Source organism: Miniopterus natalensis, chromosome 16 (genome assembly GCF_054644295.1).
Source record: "Miniopterus natalensis isolate mMinNat1 chromosome 16, mMinNat1.hap1, whole genome shotgun sequence".
NCBI lineage: Eukaryota > Metazoa > Chordata > Mammalia > Chiroptera > Miniopteridae > Miniopterus > Miniopterus natalensis.
The window spans coordinates 6,126,553-6,151,585 of record NC_142096.1 but is presented as its reverse complement, the minus strand read 5'-3'; the positions used below and the strand labels follow the sequence as shown (position 1 = coordinate 6,151,585).

At 40.1% G+C, this 25,033-nt stretch overlaps 1 protein-coding gene across 1 annotated transcript in view; it reads left to right on the top strand.

The window, feature by feature from the left end:
• The window catches only part of RGS22 (regulator of G protein signaling 22), an 80,742-nt gene that overhangs the window by 11,005 nt on the left and 44,704 nt on the right, over positions 1–25,033 (top strand). The window contains exons 4-11 of the mRNA XM_087825306.1: positions 7,650–7,871; positions 12,009–12,094; positions 12,736–12,904; positions 16,404–16,521; positions 19,020–19,626; positions 21,182–21,343; positions 22,860–23,034; positions 23,949–24,073. Coding sequence (XP_087681432.1) covers positions 7,650–7,871; positions 12,009–12,094; positions 12,736–12,904; positions 16,404–16,521; positions 19,020–19,626; positions 21,182–21,343; positions 22,860–23,034; positions 23,949–24,073 — 1,664 coding nt within the window. The remainder of the gene's footprint in view (positions 1–7,649; positions 7,872–12,008; positions 12,095–12,735; positions 12,905–16,403; positions 16,522–19,019; positions 19,627–21,181; positions 21,344–22,859; positions 23,035–23,948; positions 24,074–25,033) is intronic.

Sequence of the window (25,033 nt, the reverse complement as noted above, 5' to 3'; positions counted from 1 at the left end):
ATCGTCTCCATCCCCACTCCCACCCCCCAGTCGGGCGTGTTCAGGAGGCAGCTGATGGAGTTTTCTCTCTCTCCCTCCCTCCCTCTCTTTCTCTCTCAAATCAATAAACATATCCTCAGGTGAGGATTTTAAAAAAAATTAAAGCATTTAGGTAACGTTTCTCTCTTTTTATAGAGTTAAAAATTTGGGTTTGAACCATTTAGGAATTATTTTTATTGAAGAAAGCTGGAGTTTTCCTAACCATCAAAGGAGTTCTATACTAAATCTGATGCACTCATATTTGGCACCATTTTAGGTTTTGAACAGCAGTGACAAGGGTAGAATATAAAAAAATTTAAGCAACTGGATTTCTTTCCTCCAGGTAATTCTTGTTATCCTCGGGTCGATACTAAAATGTGATTTGTGTTTAAGGCAACTAGAGTTTTATATCAACAGTAACTACGACACAGGAGGGCGCCGACTCTGGCGTTCAGGCGTAGACAGCAGTAACTGACGGCGAGCGTGGGAGGGTTGGGGAGGCGAAATGGGAGTGGGTGCACACAGACTCGCATGTTGCATGTCAAGTTAATATGAAGTGTCAGATAAAAGAAAGCTACGAAGAAGAGCCTCATTATTGTCTGAAAACAACAACCTTTTTCATTCAAATGTTGACCAGGAAACATTTGGAATAGAAAAAGTCACAATTTTAAAGGTAATGCACCAGAAAATGTGAAATCTCTTGAAGTCTAACCACTGAAAAGATCTTTTGAAAGGAAGAGCTGCATGTACTTCTTACCTACGTTAGTTTTGTGTAGATGTATCTATGCATGTTTGTGTGTTGTGTAAAATTTCCCCCCCAGAAGAATGGGTTCTTTCACCTCCACTGGGTATAGTTAGGTCTCTGGGGCCATTCTAGGGGTTAGGTTGAGATACTGAGCCACCCTCTCCCTTTCTAGCAACGGGCCTGAACGGCATTACCAGACACCTCAGGGGTTCTGGTTTGGTCTCACTCTTCAGCTTCTGTTGTCCAGTTGTGTAATAGGAAAAACCCAGCAGGGTCACAAAATTGTCAGTCAGAATGTTGCTCTTTCCTCCAGGCTCTGCATTCTCTATTTTCCCTCCAAATTTCCAAAAAATCGTTTTATGAAATTTAAAAAAGACAATATAGAGATGATGCATTGCAGAATTGTATGCCTGAAACCTATATAATTTTATTAACCAGTGTCACCCCAATACATTCAATTAAAAAAAAAGAATCACGTGGAAAGAGCAGTGGAATCTGGGCATGAGAGGTGAAGGGCTCCACTGTTTCTCAGATTTTGTGACCTCACCTGCCAAAAAGGGCACAATTTTGAGAATTATTTTTAAGGTAACATTATATCTCAATAAACTGTTTAAAAATTTTTGAAAAATCGTATGTTGGGTCTGATTTCAGTTTCTCAAGACTTCCATTTCATTGTCTCAAGATTTATGATTATCTTGACTTTCACTTGCTTCAGAAAATCAATTCCCCTGCCTAACTTCCTTTTTAAAAAAATCTATTTTAAGTTACAGAAACTATAACAACAGTATAGAAAATTTACCTAAAACGTGAGAAAAAAATCAGCCCTAGTCCTGTCATCCAGTTAGAAGAGATGTCACCATTTTTTGTATGTTTCCTTTTAGGTTTTATGTGAAATGACACTGTGTGATATCTGTTGAACTATGTCTATGCAATCATGGTTTTCATCCCACCCAACAGACACCTGCAGTTTGACCCTTTCATATGTCCCATGCAGCCTACCTGGACTGTTTTTATATCCCCCCCCCCCCCTTTGTATCTATATTTGGTACCACACAGTCTTCCAGGTGTCTGAGCCCAGCTCTTTTACTCATTACCCTTGTGATCTTAGACACATTTCTTAATTATTTTTTTCTCTGTGAAAACAATGTAACTATCTTACAATTTGTTATGAGATGAGGTAATATGTATGAAGTGCCTGGCCCAGAATTGGTACTTTTCTTTCCTTTTCCTTCACTAACGAGACCATCTCAACTTCCACTCCTGGAACACAAGGGACAGTCACTCTCTAATTAGACTGGTGGATACTTACTAATCTAGAGGATAATTGGTGCCATGCAAACCTGTCATTGGCTTTGACTTTTAAAAATCACTTTTATCAGAGAACTGAATGAAACACTGCAAGTGAACCAGTGTTTTTCCAATTGTAGATCACTGTGCTAGGAAATCAGTGTCCACCCAGGTCCACAAGGCTCAAAACCTTGCCTTGCTACACTGTGATGACTATAGACCTGGCAACACAGGAATAAACTGATAGTTTGGGTAACCGAATCTGCTCTCATTTATATCATGGTCATCTGAAATGGGCTAAAACAAACAAAGCTAATGGTTTTTTAGGGTGTGTTAATAAAAGTATAGTTAAGATCAAGAAAAATATTAGCCTGGAGCATAGAATAAATGTTTTTTTTGAATTGGATATAACTGTTAGACCACATTAGGAATATCATGTTCCATTCGTGGTGCCATATATTGAGTTGCTCTGCCAAACCGGACTCGGGCAGACAGCTAATGAATGCTCTGGAAGCCACGGTAGATGAGGAAGGGTTGAAAGAAGTGTGGGTATTGAACCTGGCTGGGGAATGTGTAGAGGGGTTGGAATGAGCAGCTCGTTCCAGATTTGAAGATCTGATTGAGGAAGAGGAGTTCACCTCTTCTCTGAAGCTGGAGGGCAGAACCAGGGCCTGCAGCACTTATGAGGAAAGTGATTTGGACTCACTAGAAGAAAGACGTTTGAAGTTCGTTTTCTAACAATAGAATGGGTTGCCCTGTGAAGGCGTAAACCACCTGTGATTGGAGATAGTTGGGTATAGGTTAGGAAAGTATTTGGGGACTATTTTATAGGACATAGAGGTATCGGGTGGCAGATTAGACTTTTCCAATGAAAGAAAATGTGATTAATTCCTTCTCTTTATTTTATCTCAGGAGCTACATTGTAAATTTCACGAGTCCAAGGATAGGTCCCTTTCTTCTGTATCTCCCAAAGCTGCTTGAGGACGATTATGTTTTTATTTCTACACCTTCCATGTAAGATACTTAAGATAAATAAGCCTTTTTGAAAAATTTATTTTATTTTAGAGGGGAGAAATAAATAAGCCTTCTAATGTTCTGTTCTTCTGCCTCCCTTCCTCTACTACCCTCTCAACCCCCACGCCCCCAGCGATCTGAGAATGCAGATACATACTTTAACATCCTTAATCTACAGGGCCCCTAGGTCACCTAGATTTCTGAGACTTCTCTAGTGACATGCCCAAGGTCCCATAGCTGGATCGTAGCAGAAATGGGCCTAGGAATCAGGCTTGCTGGCTCCTATGCTCTCTCTTTCTATTACACCCCTGGGACACACTGTAAGATCCAGAAATTGATGGCTGGTAGCCTGCCTCCATGTTGTTTTTTTGATGAGGGGAATCCAGGACAGTTGCTGCTATTATAAATAATTATGGCACTTTCCAAACCCCAGCTTTCATAACTCCATCCCGTTTGTTCTGGTGCCAGCTTCACATTCAGATATTGTTTTCATGTGGCGTCTGGGAGGTTTCTTGCTGTCAACTCTTTATGGACAAGTGTTTGCTTATTAAGTTTTCTTCTGTGCTATAGTGTGAAAACATTTTTTTTCCCCTTTTGGTTCTATTTTGTGTGTTTTATGCTCAGTGACTGTTGTGGGATTGAGTAGATGAGCCCACATACAGATTTAGGTTGGTCCTCTGTGGGTGGCTCAGACTGTTTGTGACATTTATGGTTCGCAGAAGCTGGAGGGGTGGCCTGTTCCATACCCTCCCCGCAAGGATAGGTATGTCATGTGTTTGCCAGACCGTGCTTAGCTATGTGCCTTTGGAATTTTACCATAACTTCTTTTTTTGGACTGATTCTCCACACTTTTAAAAAATCTGTAAACGATTATAATTTCTTGCAGCTTTGTGAAGGAGTTACATATGTCAGATGCATTGTTCAGTAAGGGGTGAGAGAGAGAGAAGGTAGGGTTTGGAGGATAAGTGGGATGAAGGGGGACGAGGGGCTTGGGTTGTCCCTGACAAAGTGTAAATACTCAGAGATTGGTTTTTAAAGGTGTTGATGGAACTTGGGGAGCTCAAGCATAGAGCGCTCAAGTTGCCTAATGTAACTCATTTTATTGACTAAGGATATTTTCTGTGCATTTTATGTGGCACAATATTCCTTTCATCCCATTGGCAAATAGTCCAGTAAATAGCTTATGGTTAAACATCTAAAATGACAATAAAATGTAGATTAAAAGAAGCTGTTATTAGTAACTGACTTGTTATAGTCAAGTGTTCAGATGTTTTCCGTTCACTGAGTAGGGTGCATGTTAAAAATACAGATTTGTGGAGCTCAATTAGTAGAGACAGAGTTGGACCAGAGATGAGCGTGTATTAAATTAACCTAGTCATTAGTTTTTAATTTAAATATTGTTCAGCTAAATAGTTCAGCACTCTATAAGTTTCACTGGTGCCGGGCTGGCAGTTAAGCACATCACTAATTATTCCCAGGGGTGTGTTTTTTCCCCCCCTCTTTTCAGAGAAATGTGGAACCAGTAATTGATTGCGGTAAAAAGATTTTCCTGCACTCGCTTTTTTTGTGAAAATTTTTTGCACACGGGTGACTGGTACTACAGAGTGAGCCTGCCTCCAGGTCAGAACATTTCAGAACATTTAGAAAATGATACCCTTGACATAAGTAAGGAAAGGAAAGAGCAGTCTGTCCGTAAGAGCTTGTGGAGAACTGGGTTGGAGGCTCAAACTGAAGATTTTTCCTGTTACATGATTAAAAGTTGAGTGTCTCTAACTCGGCCTACTCATACTTCCTACAGCAGTCACTCTCTGTCTCACCCCTGCTCGCTCTGCAGGGAGCCACCCCCATGCTCTGGGGAGGCTGCTGTTCCGTCCAGCTGCTGCCACCTGTGGTGTGAGCAGTGTCTCCAGCTCCTGAGTTAGCATGCGAGACTCCAGACTGCTACCAGGAGAATCTTCCAGACCGTTACTACTCCTTAAATGACATGAGAGGCCTTCCATAGTCCTGTTTTCCTCATCTAGGCCAAGTCTTGCCTCTCTGTTCCTTAAACCCTGCCACCTACAAACTATTCTAGTTCTGCCAACTGCTCTGAACTGCCTAAAATTACCCACGTGCACCACGCTGCTCAACGCCTCTGTGCCTCTACTGGTAAAACCAGAACACAGACTTTAGGATCAGAAATACCTTGACTTTGAATCCCAGCTGCACTAACTTCATGGGGTTGGTACTTAGCACAGTGCCTGGCTCAGAGGAAGGGTCAGTACATGCGTTTGATCACATGTGAGGCAATATAGTACAGAAGGGGACATGTGCTTTCTTTGGGACCAGATAGACTTGTTTCTGTAGCCTTGATCTAGCACCTTACAGCTCTGAGTCCATGGCCTGTCACATAACCACCCTGAGTATCCATCTTCTGTAAAGAGCTGTGTCAGGGATGTGGAAGGATTCAAGATGGTGCATTGATAGTATCTGTCACATGCCTGGCGCATGGTAGATGTTCAGTAGACAGTAGCACTGATCACTCCTGTTATTTCTACCAACTGCACCTTAACTATTTACTGCTAGGTAAGATTGGCTACTGAGGGTCTCAGAGTGTTACAGTCATATATATATATATATATATATTTTTTTTTTTTTACTTGAGTGTTTTTTTACTTGATTAATAGGAAGTATTTTATTTGCCCATAGAACTACTTGGCCTTCTTGGCTTTGGGTGATCACAGCCTTGTGTTCCTCTGGCCACCAGGTGTGAGGGTAGGAGGCAGAAAAAAGAAAGGAAAACAGTAAATACAGATCAAGCTCGTTCTTTTGTTCCGTGGGTGCCCTGAACTAGAAGAAATCTTTTCCAGATGGTCTTTCACATTATACCGCTCCATTTCCCCCACCCCAGTTACTAGTCGATGTCCAGTCTCTACCAGCTTTAATTCAGTTCCTTCCTCCAACCGGATGAGTCTGGTCTCTGATGCCAATGGATGTATTTATCTGTTTAGTCTAGTGATAGTATATTTCAGAGAGAATATTTGCCTTTTAGATAACTGTTTGAATCCCATGTTTGAAAGACACATGCAGTGGACAACCAATGAAATATATTTATTGAAGAAACTTTATTCACAATATACTGCCAGATATTGTTACTTATCCATTGAGCTACACTTGTCGTTTTGAGGGGGAAATCTTAGCTCTGAGGCCTTTTGAACTGTGGCCTGACATTCATATTGAACTTTATTTGCCCATGCACTTTAAATCCCATAGAAGGGGAGACAATGAGACTTTAGAGATGTAATATCATCTGACATTAAAATGAATGAATAAATAAATAAAATATACACACATATATGGGTATTTATACATATACACACATATTTTTCTAACTCCAATTTTACAGAATCCTGCCAGTTATTAAATTTTAACTGTAGTATATCTAGCAATCTCTTAGTAAAACTTGCAAGAATTGATACTTTCTCTAGGACAGTGATCAATCCAAGGGGAAGGGTTTAAGGTCTTTTACAATCTGGCTAAAACTATATAAATTAATCTACATGAGTAGGCAGTTCACTGAAGTTATCCTAAAATAAATTAATGTTCTGGGAAAGTGACCTAATTCTAGGTTTGGAGGGCAAAGTGGGAAAAGACACAGCCAACCCACCCTTGTTATGGAAATGGAGCCCCCACACATTCAATGATCTGCCCGATCACAGTGCTACTTACTGGCGAGCTGGCAAACTCACGACTCCTGACTGTTGTCTGTTAACTGGACAACTTTAAATAAAAGTTGGCAGCATTTAGTAATTACCGAGAAAAGCTCAGAAATGTTATCTTTCACTCTTTCCTTTTTGGTCACAGTGAGAGGAATGGTGTTGAAATAGTGTTAAATGAAGAACACATTGTACTTAACTTTCTCCTTTTGGACGAGGGAGCCTTCAGCTTTCATGGCTCCTGGGGATGAAAAGGCTAACAGTGTCATTTCTTCTACTCTATCTCTCCTAGCAACACAAGCACTTCTAAGAGAGTAACGTTGCTTCATAGAGACCAGGTGTGTCTTTCTTTCTAGTTCCAAAGAAGCACAGAGGTGAGATGTTTGTGCAAAGGAAGTTTCTGCTGTAATGCACCCTGACACTTAAATCATGGTCTAAGCACATTGGGGAGGAAGGATTCAGTGGGTTTTCTTACCTGTAGTGAGATGTCCATGCTCCTCAAGGGGCGAGGTAACGATTAAAAACACAAAACTGTGTGTGTGTGTATATGTAAGTATCAAGTCTTGGAGACAGTTTCTGGATTTTTTATTTTATTTTTAAATTTTATTTATTATTTATTTTTAAAAAATATGTCCTTATTGATTTCAGAGAGAGGAAGGGAGAGGGAGAGAGAGAGAGAGAGAAACATGAATGATGAGAGAGTCATTGATCAGCTGCCTCCCGCACGCCCCCTACTCCCCAGATTGAGCCCTCAACCCAGGTATATGCCCTGGGAGTTGAACCATGATCTCCAGAATCATAGGTCGATGCTCAACCACTGAGCCATGCCAGCAGGGCGAGTTTCTGGTTTTTGAAAATGTAAAGACATATTTCCACAACTTATTTTGCAGACCTTTTCAGAGGCCATTAGGTTTAATGCGGATTATGGAGTGTTTGAAGTAGTTAACAATGCTCCACAACTTCTGGAAAAGCAGCTGAAAAAAATTCTATACAACCAGCAACCTCGAAATCCCATTTATGATGTTGTAAGGAAGGGAAAGAATGACAATAAACCTGTTCAGATGAACGCCCCCTATGAGGATGAGACCATTAATGTCAACTACAGTATTATGGTAAGAAAGCGCGTTTGAGTTTTATCTTGCTAGATAGATAAAGCATTAGTTGCGATTAACATGAGGTTCCTTGGGCCTCCCTTTCTGAGGTTTACCTATATTAAGTTTTGTTGTCTCTATCCATAGTATACGTTAGCTGCTGTATCGTCTTATGCATATGAAATGGCCAGTTTAGTCCACTAGTTTTGTTGATGTTTGATTATCAATATGAGAAGGTTCACATAATTTTACCTTGAATGTTTGGAATTTCAGGTTAGTGTGTTTCCTTTATTTTGTATTTAGATGCATTCTAGAAAATGTGGGTATACAGGGAATTTATTTCATTTGGGTTTTACCTTATTAAGCAGTTGGAAATTGAGATTTCTGACCTTCAAGTTACATTGTGTGGCTCTGACCTCCCTGGCTTTAAATTCTGCTCTCAGCTCTGGATTTTGTCTTCTTAGCATGAGGTAAAAGCAAAACAAAACAAACAAAAAAAAAACAACAAAAAAACCTGGGTTCTCATATTGACCCTCACCTTACTAGCTCTGTTTTCTTGAACAAGTCATTTCGATGAACCTCATCTTCATCGCCTGTCAAGTGGTGCCTGCACTACCTGCTACGTGGGTTTGTTTTGTGGAGCAAATGAAAATAATAATGAATGTTCAACAGCACTGTTTTTTATTGATTTAAAATGTCTGATAGAACTAGGCTAACATTTGTGTAACACTTAAGACAGCTCTTCTCCAGCCTGAGAGTTCTTCAGTTCTTCCTTTACATATTTCTTTCTTGTTTATTTCCATCAAATTAAATGCAATAATGATAGCACTTCTGTACTTTCTAAATACTAAAAATAAAAGCAATAGTAATAATAACCATGTTAGAGCATTGTTTTGAAGTTAAAACAAGGAAATAGATTCTAAACTGTATAACACTATGCAAGTTGTTAGCTGAGAATTTTATTTACTGGGTGCGAGAACGATGTTTATTGGCTTATTCACTTTCTTCAGTGAGTAGAAATGTTTTCAGTCCATGCAGGCCTTTCTCACCTATTTTTTATTGTTAAAAGCTATTTAGGGGCTTTTTCATTGAGGTATAACTGATAAAACATTGTATTAGTTTCAGGTGTGCAATGGAATGATTAGATATTTGTATGCAAGAAGCTTCTTGAGTTATGTATCTTGATACAAATTTCTCAAGAAAGATCTACTAGGTGATCTTACTTGATGTGTTTGAAGGTATTTTGAAGATATTTACTAAATATATTGTAAACAGTAGGGCAGCAATTTAAACATTGTTTTGAAAGAAGTAGTGGAGATAAAAAACCAAAAACACTCAAACCAAAAACAGAATATGAGGGGGAGGAATGAAGGATACAAACAGAAAATAAGACCGTAGGTTTTAAGTGAACCACATCAAAAAGAGGCTCGACCTGGGCTGATGGGCACACAACACAATACACAGATGATGAGTTGTAGAATCGTACATCTGCAGCCTGTATAATTTTATTAACCAGTGTCACCCCAATAGATTCAGTAAAAATTAAAAATAAAATAAACCACATCCATAATTAGTAACACATTATATATATAATTACATTAAATTTAAATGACCTAAACACCACAATTAAAAGTCAGAATCAGACGGGATAAAAACGAAAAGACCCAACTATTTTCTGTCTATAAGAAACCCACCTTAAATATATTACATAAATATGTTAAAAGTAAAAGAATGAGGAAAATATACCCAACGATTACTAACTTGAAGAAAGCTGGGGTGGCTATATTACTGTCAGGCAAAGTAGACTTCAGAACAGGAAATCTTGTTGTGGATAAAGAGAACAGTTCATAGTGGTAAAGGGATCAATTCACAAGGAAAGCATAACAACTCCTAATAAGCACACACCTAACAGCTCGAGAATGCATGCACGAAGGCTGGTAGAGCCCTGGCCGGGCAGTCAGTTGGAGCGTCCTCCGAACACCAAATAATCTGTTGGCACATAGCTAGCTTTATATGGTTGCCTTGTACATCTAAATATCATCTTTATTAATCTAATCCTGGAGGCATTTTAGAGAGCTTCTGGATGGCTACTTGGAAATAGTTCTGGAATGATTTACCTTCAGCCAGTTTCCCCTAACCTTTGGTTATCTCTTTTTGTTTCTTTTTTTTTTTTTTTTTTTTTTTTAGAGAGAAGAAAGGAGGGGGAGAGAGAGAGATAGAAACATCAATGATGAGAGAGTCATTGATCAGCTGCCTAGCCCGCAACCCGGGCATGTGCCCTGACCGGGAATCGAACCTCTATCGCCTGGATCCAACCGCTGAGCCATGCCCGGCCGGGCTCTTTTTGTTTCTTAACCCTTTTTTTTAACTTTTAAAAATTAAGTAATTTTGCCTTAGGTAAGTTACTTTTGTGTTTCTTGTAAGAATTAAGTTATCATTTTATGTTTGGCAGGATTGTTTTGTATCTTTTTGGTTTTTATACATTTTAGTTACTTGTAAACACCCTAAGGGATTCTTTGGCAGTTTAAAGACTTTTCTTCAATTTTGATTTTATTCTTTTTAAATTTTTTATTTAATTTAATTTTTAGGTCAAATAGATGCAAAAACATTAAAAAAGAGATGAGTTATAGGTGGAGTATTCATTAGGTAGATGTTATGCAAGTAGATTTTGTAGAAACTGACTAGTCCAGCAACCTGTGGAGTCTCTTGGGGGCTTCCTGTCTCTCTGATACACCGAATGCACTGCTAATGAGAATTCTGGAGCCTTCTATGTCTGTAGCGAGTGTAGAGGCCTACGTGTGCAGTCTTTCTAACTACAAGGCCCAAACGTCCCTTATATCTCACTGATAAACAACGAGTCAGTCGACAAGATGCTACCTTTCAGGTGCTGTTTTCAAGGTTTCTTCTATTATTCTTTCATTACTCAGAAGATAGTCTTGGGTGTTTCCTCCTGAATAGGAGGAAAGCATTGTTGGCTCGGTTTTCCAGTCCCGAGAGCCTTCGTGCCACCTGTCAGCAGTGTTGAGCACAGGTGTGCCCTCAAGAGCATCAGCTCGTCAGGTGGCAGCGCTACTCTGCAGCCCTGTTTCCTCAGGAGTCAGCAGAGGTCCGTGTTGACTCTGATGTTAATGTCACAGCACAGCTATTGCTCTTGCAGGCGATCAGTGGGAGCCACACAGATGCGGACACGTTGCTCCTTGAGATGTGTTTTACTTATTAGTAGCCTCTGTGTAGTGCCCAAGGTACTCGCATTCTTTAGAATTCTGGAAAAAGTGAATATAAGTCAAAGTAGAATCAACAGTGAGTAAATGTTTTAGGATGAATAGCAGCCTAGTAACTCTTCCATAATATTGTGTGGACCCCACAACCTCAAGATAAAATCTAAGCTCTTCAGTGTTCTTTAGAGACTACTGGTAACCAGGCCCCTGCCTACTTCCTCAGCCTTCTTTCCGGCTTTCAGACTCAGCCTGTGACCTAGTTATAATAAATTTACCTTTGCTTCCTCTCCACTCTCCTCCTCCTCAACCTTGATAATCTAAGAGTGAGTGGCATGTTCTTTTGGAGATCTTGGCTGTTTTAGTGCCCATGCGACCTCCCACAGCAGCCAGAACTTACGGCCCTTACTGCACTCAACTATTATTACCTATTGAATTATCTATAAGCTCCTTAAGGACAGGGTCTTATCTTTCTTGTTTACCTTATATCTCTGGCATAGTGGCTGGGATGTAAATATTTAAGAAAACTTTCTAAAATTGGAATGACGAGGGGCCCTCAGTGCCCATAGTGGCCTTACCAATTGTTCTGGTTTGCTTTTCCCAATTGTGACTATTTTTAACTCATTTTATGATAAAAAATACTGAGATTGACTTTTATCGCATTCCTCTGCCTTCAGTAGTAGCTTAATTTTGCTGGATTCAGTTTGTTAGTCTGCAAAATGGAGATAATAGTTGGTGCAGGGTAGCTGAGAGAATCAAAGAAGCCCTAGAAGGCAAGGAGTGGCTTCAACTTCGGGACTTTGGGTTCTTGTTCTTATGCAAATAGAAGGTGGAGGCGGGCTCCTAGTAGTAGCTGGAGGTCACTGTTGCTCTAGGGTTTAGGCCTGAATTGTGCTAAATGGCGATTTTCCCTGACACTTTCTTCTCGTTTGCCCTCTAATAGTGCCTCAGTCGTGAACAAGGTATTCGGTGGATCAAAAAAGAAAGACTCCCGGCATTTCTGGAAAGCGATTGCTATTTTGAATACAGGTACTTTAGTCTCATCAGTATACACGTTTTTTTAAATGCCTATTTTTTACCCCCAATTATTTTTCTGTACTTTCTTAATAAAATTCTTTTCAACCCATTGGAGTGTGGATCCCACTTGCTATAGTATAAGAGTGACAGAGCGTTGGTGAAAATCACTTAACTTTCCAAAGAGATTTCACAGAAACAATACCTAACAAATGTATTTCAGTTGTGCTTCTTTAATCATTATATTTCTAAAAGTATCTACTTATCATGCAATAATGGCATTTACGTATAGGGTATTAAAACGTGAAAATAAGTGTGTCATGAAAAAGGCAGAATGTCATAGTGCAGAGCCAAGTCTTTTTCTTACATGCCCTGACCTTTAAAGTTCCAAAACATTCTGAAGTTTTACTAAAATTCACCTTTGCTTACAACAATCACTTCATGAATAAAAATAAAATAAGTTAAAACAGAATAATTAATTCATTAGCAGTTCTATGAATAAGCCATTAGTTTTAGCAGATCCTAAGAGAATCATCCTGCAGAGTTAGGAAAGGAGATTGGCTTGAATACGAAAAATAAAATTTTAGTGTTTCCCCCCCCCCGAATTCCACCATATTTGAAATTTGTTCCAATTTTGTATGCCTTCTAAAATGCAGGCTAGCCAAGTTGATTTCACAGGTGAGATGGAGTGGGTCAGGCATGAACATCACACTAGATACAGACTCTTCTCCCTGGGTCCTGAGAAAACCACCCACCCCACCGCCGCCTCCCACTGAAGACGACAATGTCATCATCATGAAAAAGTTCTACATTTCTCTTGGCGAGGTAAACGTATGACTGTCTCTGTGACTTGGCACTTCAATAAAACTTCTCATTTTAGAAACATGGATTTCATTTGTACCACTTGAATGGGGAAAACTTTTTCCAATACTTCAAAAAGCAGATTTAGCAAAAATTCTTGTGGATTTCTACTGACTCATTTGCTCTGTACTCTTTCTCCTAAAGTGTAAATAGAATTTTCCTCATGTATGTGAAGGAACAAATGCAAGACCAAAGAACATGCTCAGTGTCATCTGGGAAGCATGAGCAACTGAATTATAGCCCTGGTTTATTCCAAATTTTTATTATTTGGATTCTATAACTGTTACTGGGACCCCAATACTTGGGCCTGCTCACACTGGGCCATTTAAGAGGAGTGCCTGGGACTGCAGCAGCCTCCGTCTCACTCAGCCACAATCTCTGCTGGTTTTCACAGCCAGAAGTTATGGGGACATCACTGCCTGGCACTGGAACCCTGGGCTGGGGAGGCTAGGGTGGGGCTGGGACCCCTCCTCAGGGGGACCTCCACAGCCAAGATATCGCTCCCCATTTTTAACCTGCACATGTGGATATGGCCCAGCCCTTTAGGAGTCTCCACCCCACCCCCTGCCACATTTCATAACTTTTGTACAAAAAGACATTAAACCGGGTCTCCTCTCTTTTATCAAGGTGATTTCTAAGTAGTAAAATGCTCAGATGTCCATTACTGCTTACCTGTTACGGGATACGTTTGTTCTCCTTGACCGAGGACGTGTTGGGCTGTGTGAGACCTAACGTAGAATCAAATGTCCTTTTGGAGACTCGTGGTATAGTGGAAATTGTTGTTTGATTTCTCGCCTGTAGTTATCAGATCTTCTCTCTTGGAACACACTTTGAATACACAGCTCTGTACAAAATCAGGAATGTCAAATATGCAGCCCATGTGTTGATACGCTCCTAGTTTCTGTTCATGGCAGACATTGCTAATCAATCATGGCAACTTTCCTACTGAGCCATAGGACTTGGCTCCAAATTCTTTTCAGCACCGCACTTTAGGCAGGCACCTCTAGCTGATCAAAGACGTCACAGAAGAGGAAAATGATTTGCCATCTTCGTTGGAATGGATGGACTCATCCTGTCTTACTTGAACATTGGTTTTCATGTGTAGCTTCTATTTGATTTTATAGTTTGGCATTTCTATAAGTTACATTTGTTAAAAATGTTTGAAACTGCCAGTTCCATTATTTCACTGAGTGATGCCTAGGGATGTACCAAAGGCACATTTTTCTTGTCTTATATTTATTTTGAAGGGTTTATTTTTTTTCTCTTATATATTATAGAAATGTCAGGAATATCATAAAATATGTACTGATGGTAGAGGTCAGTAAACATGTAGAGGGAAGAGTCCATCTAGGGGAAGTAGTTCTCATTCTTTACATGTAAATTTAATCAAATATGAGAGTAAAATCCAAGCTTCTTCTTTTTTTTTTTTTTTGCTATTTTCTGTGATAAAAAAACTCATTTCTGTCCACTTAATACTTAAACTATCTTTTAAATAGCTTTTGAAGTTTAAGGATTCAAAGTTCTTTTGGTCCTTAAACCATTTAAACCTTGACTCTAGATAGGGGTTAATCTTTATGATAATGGGTAACATTTCTGTGAGTCTTAAGTTATTCCATCTAAACATGAACTATTGACCCATCTCTTAAAGTAGAAAGTGAAACAGTTAACTGCTTGTATGTCTGACTATTTCTTTCCCCCCTACCTTCTACTTTCTTCTGTTTTTTTGTGTGCAGGTGACATTACAAGCACTCTTGTATGTTGGTCTCTGTCAATTCCTTGAAAATTCCCTAATTATTTTGCTCTTTTCTCAGTGCTTAGGATACTGCTAGGGATAGAGAAGTCACTCGATAAATATGCATTGAAAGAACATATAATAACATATAATAACAAATGACTTGGTCTTAAAGGAAGGCACAGAGGGAAGAAAAGGAAAGCAGAGTCTTTGAAAGTGTAGGGGTGCAAACAATGAGTATTCTTCCACTTTTCTAAGCTCCCCTGGCCTGGCTAGTAATACAATTAACAGAGACTGAAAACGAGAGAATGTCCATAATTTATTACACTATAGTGTGGGTGCCATAAGAATAGAAACCTGGGAATGTGCAGGGCCAGCTGAGGTTTATTCAAGGAGAAGGGGTCAGTGGCCCAGGATTCCCAAGGGAAAGTAGGCAATTCACAGGTAGAAGGAGCAAACAGGCAACCAACTGGGGCCCTGGAAATGATGGGACACAGAAGGAAGTTCAACAGATGGACTTGGCTGGATTTCTTCCCGTCTGCCACAGTTAGCTCACATCACTATGCTAAGGTCTGGTCCCTTCCATTAAGCAGGTTTTTCTACCCAAATTCTGTTAGGCAGATAAGGGGGTGGGTTAAAGGTTCTTTCCGAGTCTTTCTGCCTCTTAATAACCAGCTTAAAATTAATATCCCAAAAGGCATATTTTAGGGTGGCAAAACAGCCACAGAAAACCTTGCCTCTTAGAGATCAGTGGCCACACAGATGGCACCTCTCATCTCTCGCTCCTGCGTTTGGTCTCATTGCGTGGCCTCTCTTGCACAGAGGATTGTGCATTATGATCAGGGAACAGCACATGTTCCATTTGGGTCCTGCCTCCTCGGCGAGTGTCCTTAGGCTGAGGGCCGACTGGCTGACTCAGGTGGAGCAAGGAGAAATGAGGTAATGCTGGAAACTGCCTTCTCTGCTTATGTGAACAAACTTGGGTTCCCTTAGAAAAACAGGTGAGGACATTACTGAGAAACTCGGGCTGAGGAATTTTGCTCAGAAGGCTGAGATAAGGGGCTTCTTAGGACTGGGATTCTAGAAGCTGAGAGTCATCTTGGGATTTGGGTCAGCTGGCTGAAGGGTACACAGAGCAACAGCAAGACTGAAGGCTACATCCAGGGGCAGGTGGAGTCAGGAATCAGTCTTCAGGAAGCATCCATTCCAAGCAAAGCTGTGAAACGGAATCTAGGGCGAAGTGGCAGTTGACCTTAGAGGTGTTTCCTGTGCCACTGAGAGCAAGTCTTTGTCATGGCGGGAGGAGTGGTTAAAAGCACTGAGCCAGGGCAGACAGAATTAGGGGCATGAAATAATCAGGATGGTTGTGAACAGGAGCTGCTGGCAAAAGATGCAGTGAGGACTGATGAGCCATGGTGACTGCCAAGTGATGGTTGGATGGCATGACTGTGAGGCTGTGTGCCTTTGGTGGAAGAGCAGGAGGATTTGATGGGCATTGGGCTCATTTTTTTCCCCTTTGAGCTTCTAATGTGAAAATTGCCTGAACTGAAACGTCCTTCCCATCATTCTCTTAGCTAATGAATTTTCCTGTGTACAACCGTTTCTTCATGGCATCATTCCCCTTACATACTGTACAGTGCATATTGAAAAATATCATAAGGGCTTGCCGAGGTTTGTGATGGAAGAATAGTGCTAATCTGACGTTCATTGAATGTGCTGCTTTCTTCCCAGGCCTCCTTGTCGCAAACGAAAGACTGGTTTACATTAGCGAAACAGAGCCAGCAAACGGTGGCCACCTTTTCATTACCGTCTCCTGCGCTCCACAGTCAGATCACACCCTCTGGTTCTGGTAAGCAGAGAAGGGCCAGGATGATGCAAAACCCCTTTTTATGTCTTCGGTTCTAATCTTGTAGTACGACACTTAGTGGTTCGGAAGAAAAAATTGTCTCCCCCTCTCCCCCCAACTCCACTTTCTACTGTTTTTCAAGAGGCAACTAGGAACAGTGAATGGAGGCTGAATTTATAACTCAACTCCCATACTTATTGGCTGTGTGACTTTTTAAATCTGTTATTGATTTCAGGGAGAGGGAGAGAGAGAGAGAAACATCTGATGAGAGAGTCATTGATCGACTGCCTCCTGCACACCCCCTGCTGGGGATTGAGCCCACAACCCGGGCACGTGACTGGGAATCAAACCGAGACCTCCTGGTTCATAGATCGATGCTCAACCACTGAGCCACGCTGGCCAGGCTGTGACTTTTATAAGTTATTCCGTTTCTGGGAGCCTTTCTTTTCTCATCTGTAAATTTAGAACAATGATACAAGCTAAATGCCTGGCCTAGTGCTTGGTACCTAATAGGCAAGTCAATAAATGCTTGTCTTTATCTATCACAATTTACAAATTCTCATTATTAAGCCTTTGAAATAAAGTGCGTGCAACCTTTATCTCCTCTTGAAAGTAAATAGTAGTTCATAGAACCTGAGTTTTTCTTCTGTTTTTAAGTTCGACTGTTTTTTTACCTTGAAAAGCAGATAAATTTTTACTCTCAGGAACTCTGTGGATGATAAAAACTTTTTATAGAAATAGAAGGAATCTTCCAGAAATAGGAGTCATTAACATATTATGGTATTGCTGAAGAAAAAAAATCTAGCAATGTGATTCAGGGGAGGAACTCAGCAATTTACTAACAGTCCTTAATTCCTTAAAAAATATAAGCAGCCTCTAGGGACAATAAATCTGGATTCTCTAGACTTGAACCTAAATATAGATGAAGAGGAAGATAACCTCCCTGATAGGAAATAGCTGAATTTATGGGCTTCTTGCAGTGTCCCCAAGATAGTAAAGTAGGAAACTGGAGGGTAGAGCAGTGCGGATGGTGAACGGGGAGGGGTGGCCGCAGGGGTGAGCGGAGTGCCGCCTGCGCTCTGCCCCCGCTGCAGTGGGGCTGAGTTAGTACCCAGTATCTTCATAGTTTCATGGGAGTCTGAGCTCTCAGCATTGAGGAAATTTGCTATATTTATTTTCAAAAAAATCTCCAGTTCAGTGAAACATTTTCAGTTCATTGAGGCCTGAAATCTGTCTCTGAGAAAATGGTTACGGGGGATGGGATATAGATGACAGCAGAACCTCCCTGACTCACGGGGTGCATTAGCCCCGGGGAGGCGCCTAGTCTGCATCTTTCAGGGATTAATGGAAGGAAGGGAAGGGAGGAGCTTAATACTGCATCTTTAGAAAAAGTGTAAAGACAGTCCATTTGTATTTGTTAGCTTTTATGAATACCTCATGTCATTTTGTAGTTTTAATGATAGGTTATAAGTATGATAGTAATGAGAGCTTTCTGATAAAATAGTAAACTTTTAAAAATTGCCACTATGACTCCAGTTCTGATGTGTTCATCTAAGATCCTGTCATCTATGGTAGCTAATTTTACTTTATCATACAACATGAAATAATACAGCACACACAGGCATACCTCAGATATCATAGGTTGGGTTCCAGACAACCTTCAAAACAAGTATCACAATAAAATGAGTCACATGATTTTTTGGGTTTCTCAGTGCCTATAAAAGTTATGCTTACACTATACTGTAGTCTATTAAGTGTGCAAAAGCATTATGTTTAAAAAATGTATATACTGTACCTTAATTTAAAAATGCTTTATTGCTAAAAAAGGCTAACCATCATCAGAGCCTTCAGTGAGTCGTAATCTTTTTGCTGGTGGAGGGTCTTGCCCTAGTAATGCCAAAGATCACTGATCACAGGTCACCATAACAAGTACAATAATAATGGAAAAGTTTGAAACAGTGCAAGAATCCCAAATGTGACACAGAGACACCAAGCGGGCAAAGGCTGCTGGAAAAATGGTGCCAATAGACTTGCTTCACTTAGAGTTGCCACAAACCTTCCATTTGTAAAAAACACAGTATCTGTGAAGTGCAATAAGGCAAAGCACAATAAAACGAGGCATGCCCATAGTTGTCTCATGTGCATATTCAAGTTCTCTAACAGAGTTGGCCTTCATATATTGGCATTCTATATCAGCATAAAATATGACATTTTTAAAGCACATGTCCTTTCGAAGGTCCTCTGTATGATTGCTGTCACATACTTGGTTCATCTGCCCTGTTCCCTTCCATGTTCGAGGAAGACACAGCTAATCCCTGTTGGCAGTTTTTTCTCCACTGGTCTCAATGTGGCTTTAGACTGCTCTTTAAGACACTGGTCTATGCAATCACCACCTGAGATAATCCACTCGTTTGCCATCCTGGCTCTATAACATCTAATTAATAATAAAAATATCTTCTGCATTCATACCCGATCTAATAGCCTTTTATAATTTAATACAGAGAGCTTTATCTTTGATGATGGAGTTCACCCCAGGACGAAAAAGGACCCACCTAAAACCACGGGATTAATTTCTGAATTTGATGAAGAAGAGGAGGAAGGGTCTGTATCTGTCCAAGACACACCTTCTCATGCTCTTCTGAGAATATACCTTGAAAAGCAACCGGATGTTGGTGAAAACCGGATATTGCATTTCTCAACATGTGAAGAATTTTTGAGATCTTATATAACCTTTGTTTTGGCAGTAGTAATTCATCAGATCATTGGAGTGCCATTTAGAGAAGGCCCAGATTATATAAATTTCAACAATGTTGCAGAAGTGGTAGTTGATGAGTCTCCTGAGCCTATTCCTGGCAAGAACGTGGAGTCAAGTGAAACAGTTCAACCCACAAAGGAAATGTTGGAAGAGACAAGTTCAAAGAGTGAGAGCATCCAGTCGGAAAGCAGGGCTGATTGGTGTATTTCTCACAAAGCTTATGACATTGGCAATAGAACGGAGTTCGAAAGATTTAAGAAATTTATAAAAGGAACATTAGGGGAGAGATATTGGTGGCTATGGATGGATATCGAGAGGTTAAAAGTTCTTAAGGATGCTGAAAGACATCAAAGGTATTGCTATTTTTTATTTTGCAGTAGTTTTAAAAACAAATTGTAGAAAATTAATTTGGGTGATTTAAGCACAGGCAGAAAACCAGAAATAAATATTTAAAAAAGTAATTTATACTTTTAGAGGAATTAATAAAATTTATTTTATTATAATAATATTGATTTTACAAAAAAATAAAAAAAAATAAAAATATTGATTTCACTAGCTCCATGATTTCAAAGCTTTAGATACAGCTATTATTTGAGTTTGCATAAGTCTCTTCCCATAGATTCTAAGTCTGCTTTCAAATTAATCATTCTATTTTATCTTATAGCATATCAGCAATATATTTTTATGGAAGAAATTATCAGTCATATACCACACGGGCATAAGATACTTTGCATAAATGATACCTTGTGACAGTGTAAGGGTGTGCTGTTCCTAGCAGTTGGCTTGGTTAACAAATTCTATGATCGTTCATTGGATTCCACTTAGAAATTTATATCTGAATGAGATGTCTGCCAGGTACCATGCTGGATACCCTCTAGCGAGCCCCCCGGAGTTCTGATGGGGAGCAGGTCTTTGCTTGGCTGCTCCGGATGTTTTAGGCTACCCTGAGTCTTAAGAACCCTAAGGGGACCCTGCCTTATGAGAGTCCTTACTCTGCTTGTGTCTTCCTGGTCTGCTCTGAAGGAGATGGACTACAGCAGATTGCAGTTCCCAGTGAGGGTTGGACTGGCAGTGTACTCGTGACGGGTTCATTCCAGTTATCCAGTGGGGACCGCAGAGCTCACTGTTGTACGTAGTTGTAAGAGCAGGAGTTACCAAGTGCTTGCTTGCGGAGCATGCCCTGACGGATGCTGGGTGCAAGGCCACTACCACTTTTCAAGACCTGTTGGGGAAGTTATGTGCAAGCAGCCTACACAGGTTCTTCAGGATCGAGATTGGATTAGCTCCTACTGTTCATGTAACAAATTGCCACGACTGTATTGGCTTGAAGCGACACAAATTTACTCTTACAGTGAGGAGGTTAGCAGTCTGAAATGGACATGCAGGGTCTCCCTTCCGAAGGCGCCAGGGGGGAACTCATTTCCTCGCCTTTCCCAGCTTCTGAAGACCACCTGCTCTCCCGGGTTCTTGGCCCCTTTCCTCTGTCTTCAAAGCCGTCTGCATACAATCTTCTCTCTTCTCTGACCTTGGCTTCTGTCCTCATCTTTTTACTCTATGGCTCTGGCCCTCCTGCCTTCTCTTAGAAGACCTCTCAGTTACATCAGGGCTACCTAGCTAATACAGGATAATCTCAAAATCCTAATCACACCTGCAGAGTCTCTTCTAAGGTGCAGTATTGTCCACAGGTTCTGGGGATTACAATATGGGCATCTTCACAGGGCCAGCTGTTCAACCTATCGAAAATACACTCCCCACTCCCCTAGCTGGGAGAAGTTTTTAGTCTCCACATTGGTAAACTTCTAGCTTAGTGGTGGCTTCAAGATAGTTCATTACTTTTCTGAAACGTTTTAGAAGTGAAAATACTTGGCTGGTTGAATGTTGCATCAGTGTGTATGTGTTTTATTGCAGACACCTTGAGAAGATGAAGAAATGCTACCTAGTGAGCAGTGGAGATTGCTATCTTTCTGCAGAAATCTTAACAAAATTGAAGCTGCTAGACGGGTCTCAGTGGAATAAAGAACACTTAAGAAATATTCAGACTGAGGTTGTAAAACCCTTACTTCTGTATTGGTAAGAAAAATAGTGGGACTCACAGTTACTTGCTTTCACTTTTCTTAGGCTAGTTAACAAGTTATACTTTTAAAAATATATAAATTATGGAAATTTAAAATGATAATAATAAGGCTGGACAGTACTTCAGCTCTGTTTTAACTTTGTGAGCACATCCTTCTACAACTGACATTTTATGGTTGGCCTGTCATCAAATTGGGGGGTGTGCGTGTGTGTGCGTGTGTGTGTACATGTAGCTAGAGTTACAGATTTCTCATTTCAATAAACATTTTTTAAACTTAACGATAAGCCAAGTGTTGTGCCAAGGATACAGGGGTAAAACGTGGTCAAGTCCAGTGGCTGTAGTCTAGTTGGGAGGAACATATGTGTGAAATAAGTATAATAAAAAAAAATGTGGTGAACACACAAGATACAGAGAAGAGGTGGTATTTCAACAGGAACTCGAGGGACTCTAAACAAAGAGAGAGTGGGCCTAGAAAAGGTGTGCCATCTGAGGGTCAACGAGCTTTCCGCTGTGGCTGTGTGGACCTGATTATGTCACTGAGCTTAAATTCTATAGGTTTAACCCCAGAGCTTTCAGTATAAAGTTCAGATGCCTTAAGTTAGCAAGTAAGTTCATTGCAGTTTGCCCCTTGCCCACTTTTCTGTCATCTCCCATCCCGATATTCCATATTACTTATATGCTTTGTATTGCTCCGTAGGTAGAATGTTTTCCTCTTTATTTCTTTAAAAAACATATTTAAGATACAGAAAGGTATAAATTATACTATAGTGCGCATTTGAGTACACACCACCCAACTTAATAAAAATTAATAATTCAGTAGAAACTTTCCTTTTCTTTTTAAAAAAAAAGTGTTTTTATTGATTTTAGAGAGAGAGGAAGGGAGAGGGGTAGAGAGAGAAACATCAATGAGGGGGAAATATCGATCTCCTGCCTCCAGCACGCTCCCTACTGGGCATCAGGCCTGCAACCTGGGCATGTGTCTGACTGGGAATTGAACCAGGGACCTCTTGGTTCATGGGTGAGCGTTCAACCACTGAGCCACACTGGCCTCACTGGGCTGTTTATATATTTTAGAGTGTTAATTTCATCCACCAGTTTTTATTTGGTACTATAAGTAAATACTAAACTGTTTTAAAATGATCACAGGTGCATTTTAGGTTCATTTTATTAGAAACTGTAAGTTCATTTTAAAATTTTCTTCATCAAATAGGTATATAGGTTTTTCTTATCATGTAGATGCTAATTTGAATATAATTTAAAAATTATTTCTCTTCTTTGTATGAGTGTGCATTGCCTCTTTATATGAATGAATGTGATTTCAGGCAGTTGATGTATCATAGAGAAATGTTTTTTTTAAAGCTGGGCAGCAGAAAAAGAAGTAGAAATCATTAGGAAAGGGAACAGCAGGACTGATCATCGTGAGCATAAATATTGTGCACTTTGCAAGCTCTTGGTTTTTGAGACCTATTCCTATTGTGTAGTTTAATCTACATTTCTTTTCCTCTCAACCAGGGCTCCGAGATTCTGCGTCACTCATTCATTCTCAACAAAGCACGCCAGTGCTGAACTGAAATTGTGGCACCTCCGCCAAGAGAAGCCAAGGAAGGATGTTGACCCCTTTCCACAAATGGCCACCCTTTTGCCATTAAGACCTAAATCTTGCATTCCACAGATATCTGATATGCAGGTAGGGTGTGCATGGATGCATTGATCTCTTTATTAAGTTTATAGTAAAATGTCCACACCTGGATTTTATACACTAATACTTAAGTTTCATCATAAGCTTTTCTCTTTCTTTTCTTGGTTGTTGTTAATGTACATGCCGTAACAATTAGGAAATAAGAAAGTCTATAAATTGTTCACCCAGCAGCCAAAGTGGTCCTTTAAAACTACGGGATCATGTCACCTGCGCAAAATTCTTTAGTAGCCTCCTGTCTCACTGAGAATAAAAAGTCAAGGTCCTTACACAGCTGTACATGCCCCTGCTACCTCCTGACCTCATTTCCGACCACACTTCTCTAACTCATTCCACTCCAACCTTAGTGGCCTCTTTGCTTTTCTCTGGACACAACAAGCAAAGACCCAGGGGCACTAAAACATATTCAGTTATAGAATAATGAAATGTTTTTGCAAAGTTCTTCCTCCAGGAAAGAGTCCTTTTTCACAATGATGTAAGGAAATATAAGCCTTTGGCCTTTCCTTTCTCAGAGTCTGAATAGCTATAGGGTGGTGAGGGGTGGAGGGATTGAGCAAAAAAGAGAAAGAACTCATTGAATATGAACAATAGTGTGGTGATTGCAGGGGGGATGGGAATGGGGGGAGGTGGAAGCAGGTTTAGGGGGGATAAATAGTGATGGAAGAAATAAAATAAACTTTGCAAAAAAATAGCTATAGGGGTTTCAGCTTGCTGGTTTCATAAAAGTGGGAGTTTGGAAAGAAGAACATTTTTATTATAAGCATAGTAGGTGGTAGAGTGAGGAAAGAAATCCTCTAGTGATCAGAACACATTCTAAGTATATGTGCAGAGCTATGCTTTATTTATTCCCCCCCCCCCCCAATCTGCTCACTTTTCACCTTGTTCATTATTTTACTACTTTTTAGAAAGAAGAAACCAGTTTAGTTCAACCTCCTAAATCTCCCAGGAAACCACCTCCAGCAACTCAAAAACCCTGGAAGAGCGAGACTTGGTATTCAGTTTCTTCCAAGGACAGCACGACTGAGAAAGGGTAGGTGCAGTTGTCTAGGTGCCTAGTGCTTTTCCTGCAATGGTAGAATTTTTTTTTTAAGAATTGAAAAATTAAATAGAAATTGAAAACCAATACTTTGATTTTTTTACAGAGTTTCTTATATTTCAGTGATAGGTAGTTGAGGGTTACTACTTCCCATGCATACTCTAAATTAGGTGTAGAACTCCTGAGATTAGTAATGTCTTCGAGGTTCATTTATGTTGTGGTCACTTTCATTCTCAAATATCAGTGATTTTCAACCCTTATCATCCCATCGCACACATAATGTCCCAAGTCATTAATCTAACTCCGAAGTCTTCCATTATCTCACCTCAGTCGACCGTATAGAAATCCTTATTGTGAGAATTAAATATGAGAATGTGAATTATATTGTAGAATATAGTGTTCACTTAACTGGTTGTGTCCTCTTGCCCTAAGCAAATTAGTTAACCAGCTGCCTTTTAAACAGGCTTTTCCTGCCTACCTTTATATACTGCTCATTATTTTTCCCATCTGAAGAACCCCTGTAACCCCCCCATTTTTCAGGAAAAGTCTCATTTCTTTACTTACTAATATAGCTCAAAGGGACTTCTCATTCTTATACTGTTATAGCTATATATTATCCACCCCAGTCATTTGACAACTGTAATATATTCTTTTTTAAAAAAATATGTTTTTATTGATTTTAGAGCAAGAGGAAGGGAGAGGTAGAGAGAGATAGAAATGTCGATGAGAGAGATACATTGACATGGATCAGCTGCCTCCTGACGTGCAGCCCCCCCCCCCCCGACACTGGGGATGGAGCCTGCAACCTGGGCATGTGCCCCGATCAGGAATAGAACTGGTACCTCCTGGTGCCTGGGTCAACATTCAACCACTGAGCCACACTGGCCAAGCTCTAATATATTCTAGAATTCGTTCAACTAACAGTTACTTTATTGAGAGTTTTTCTTTGTGCAT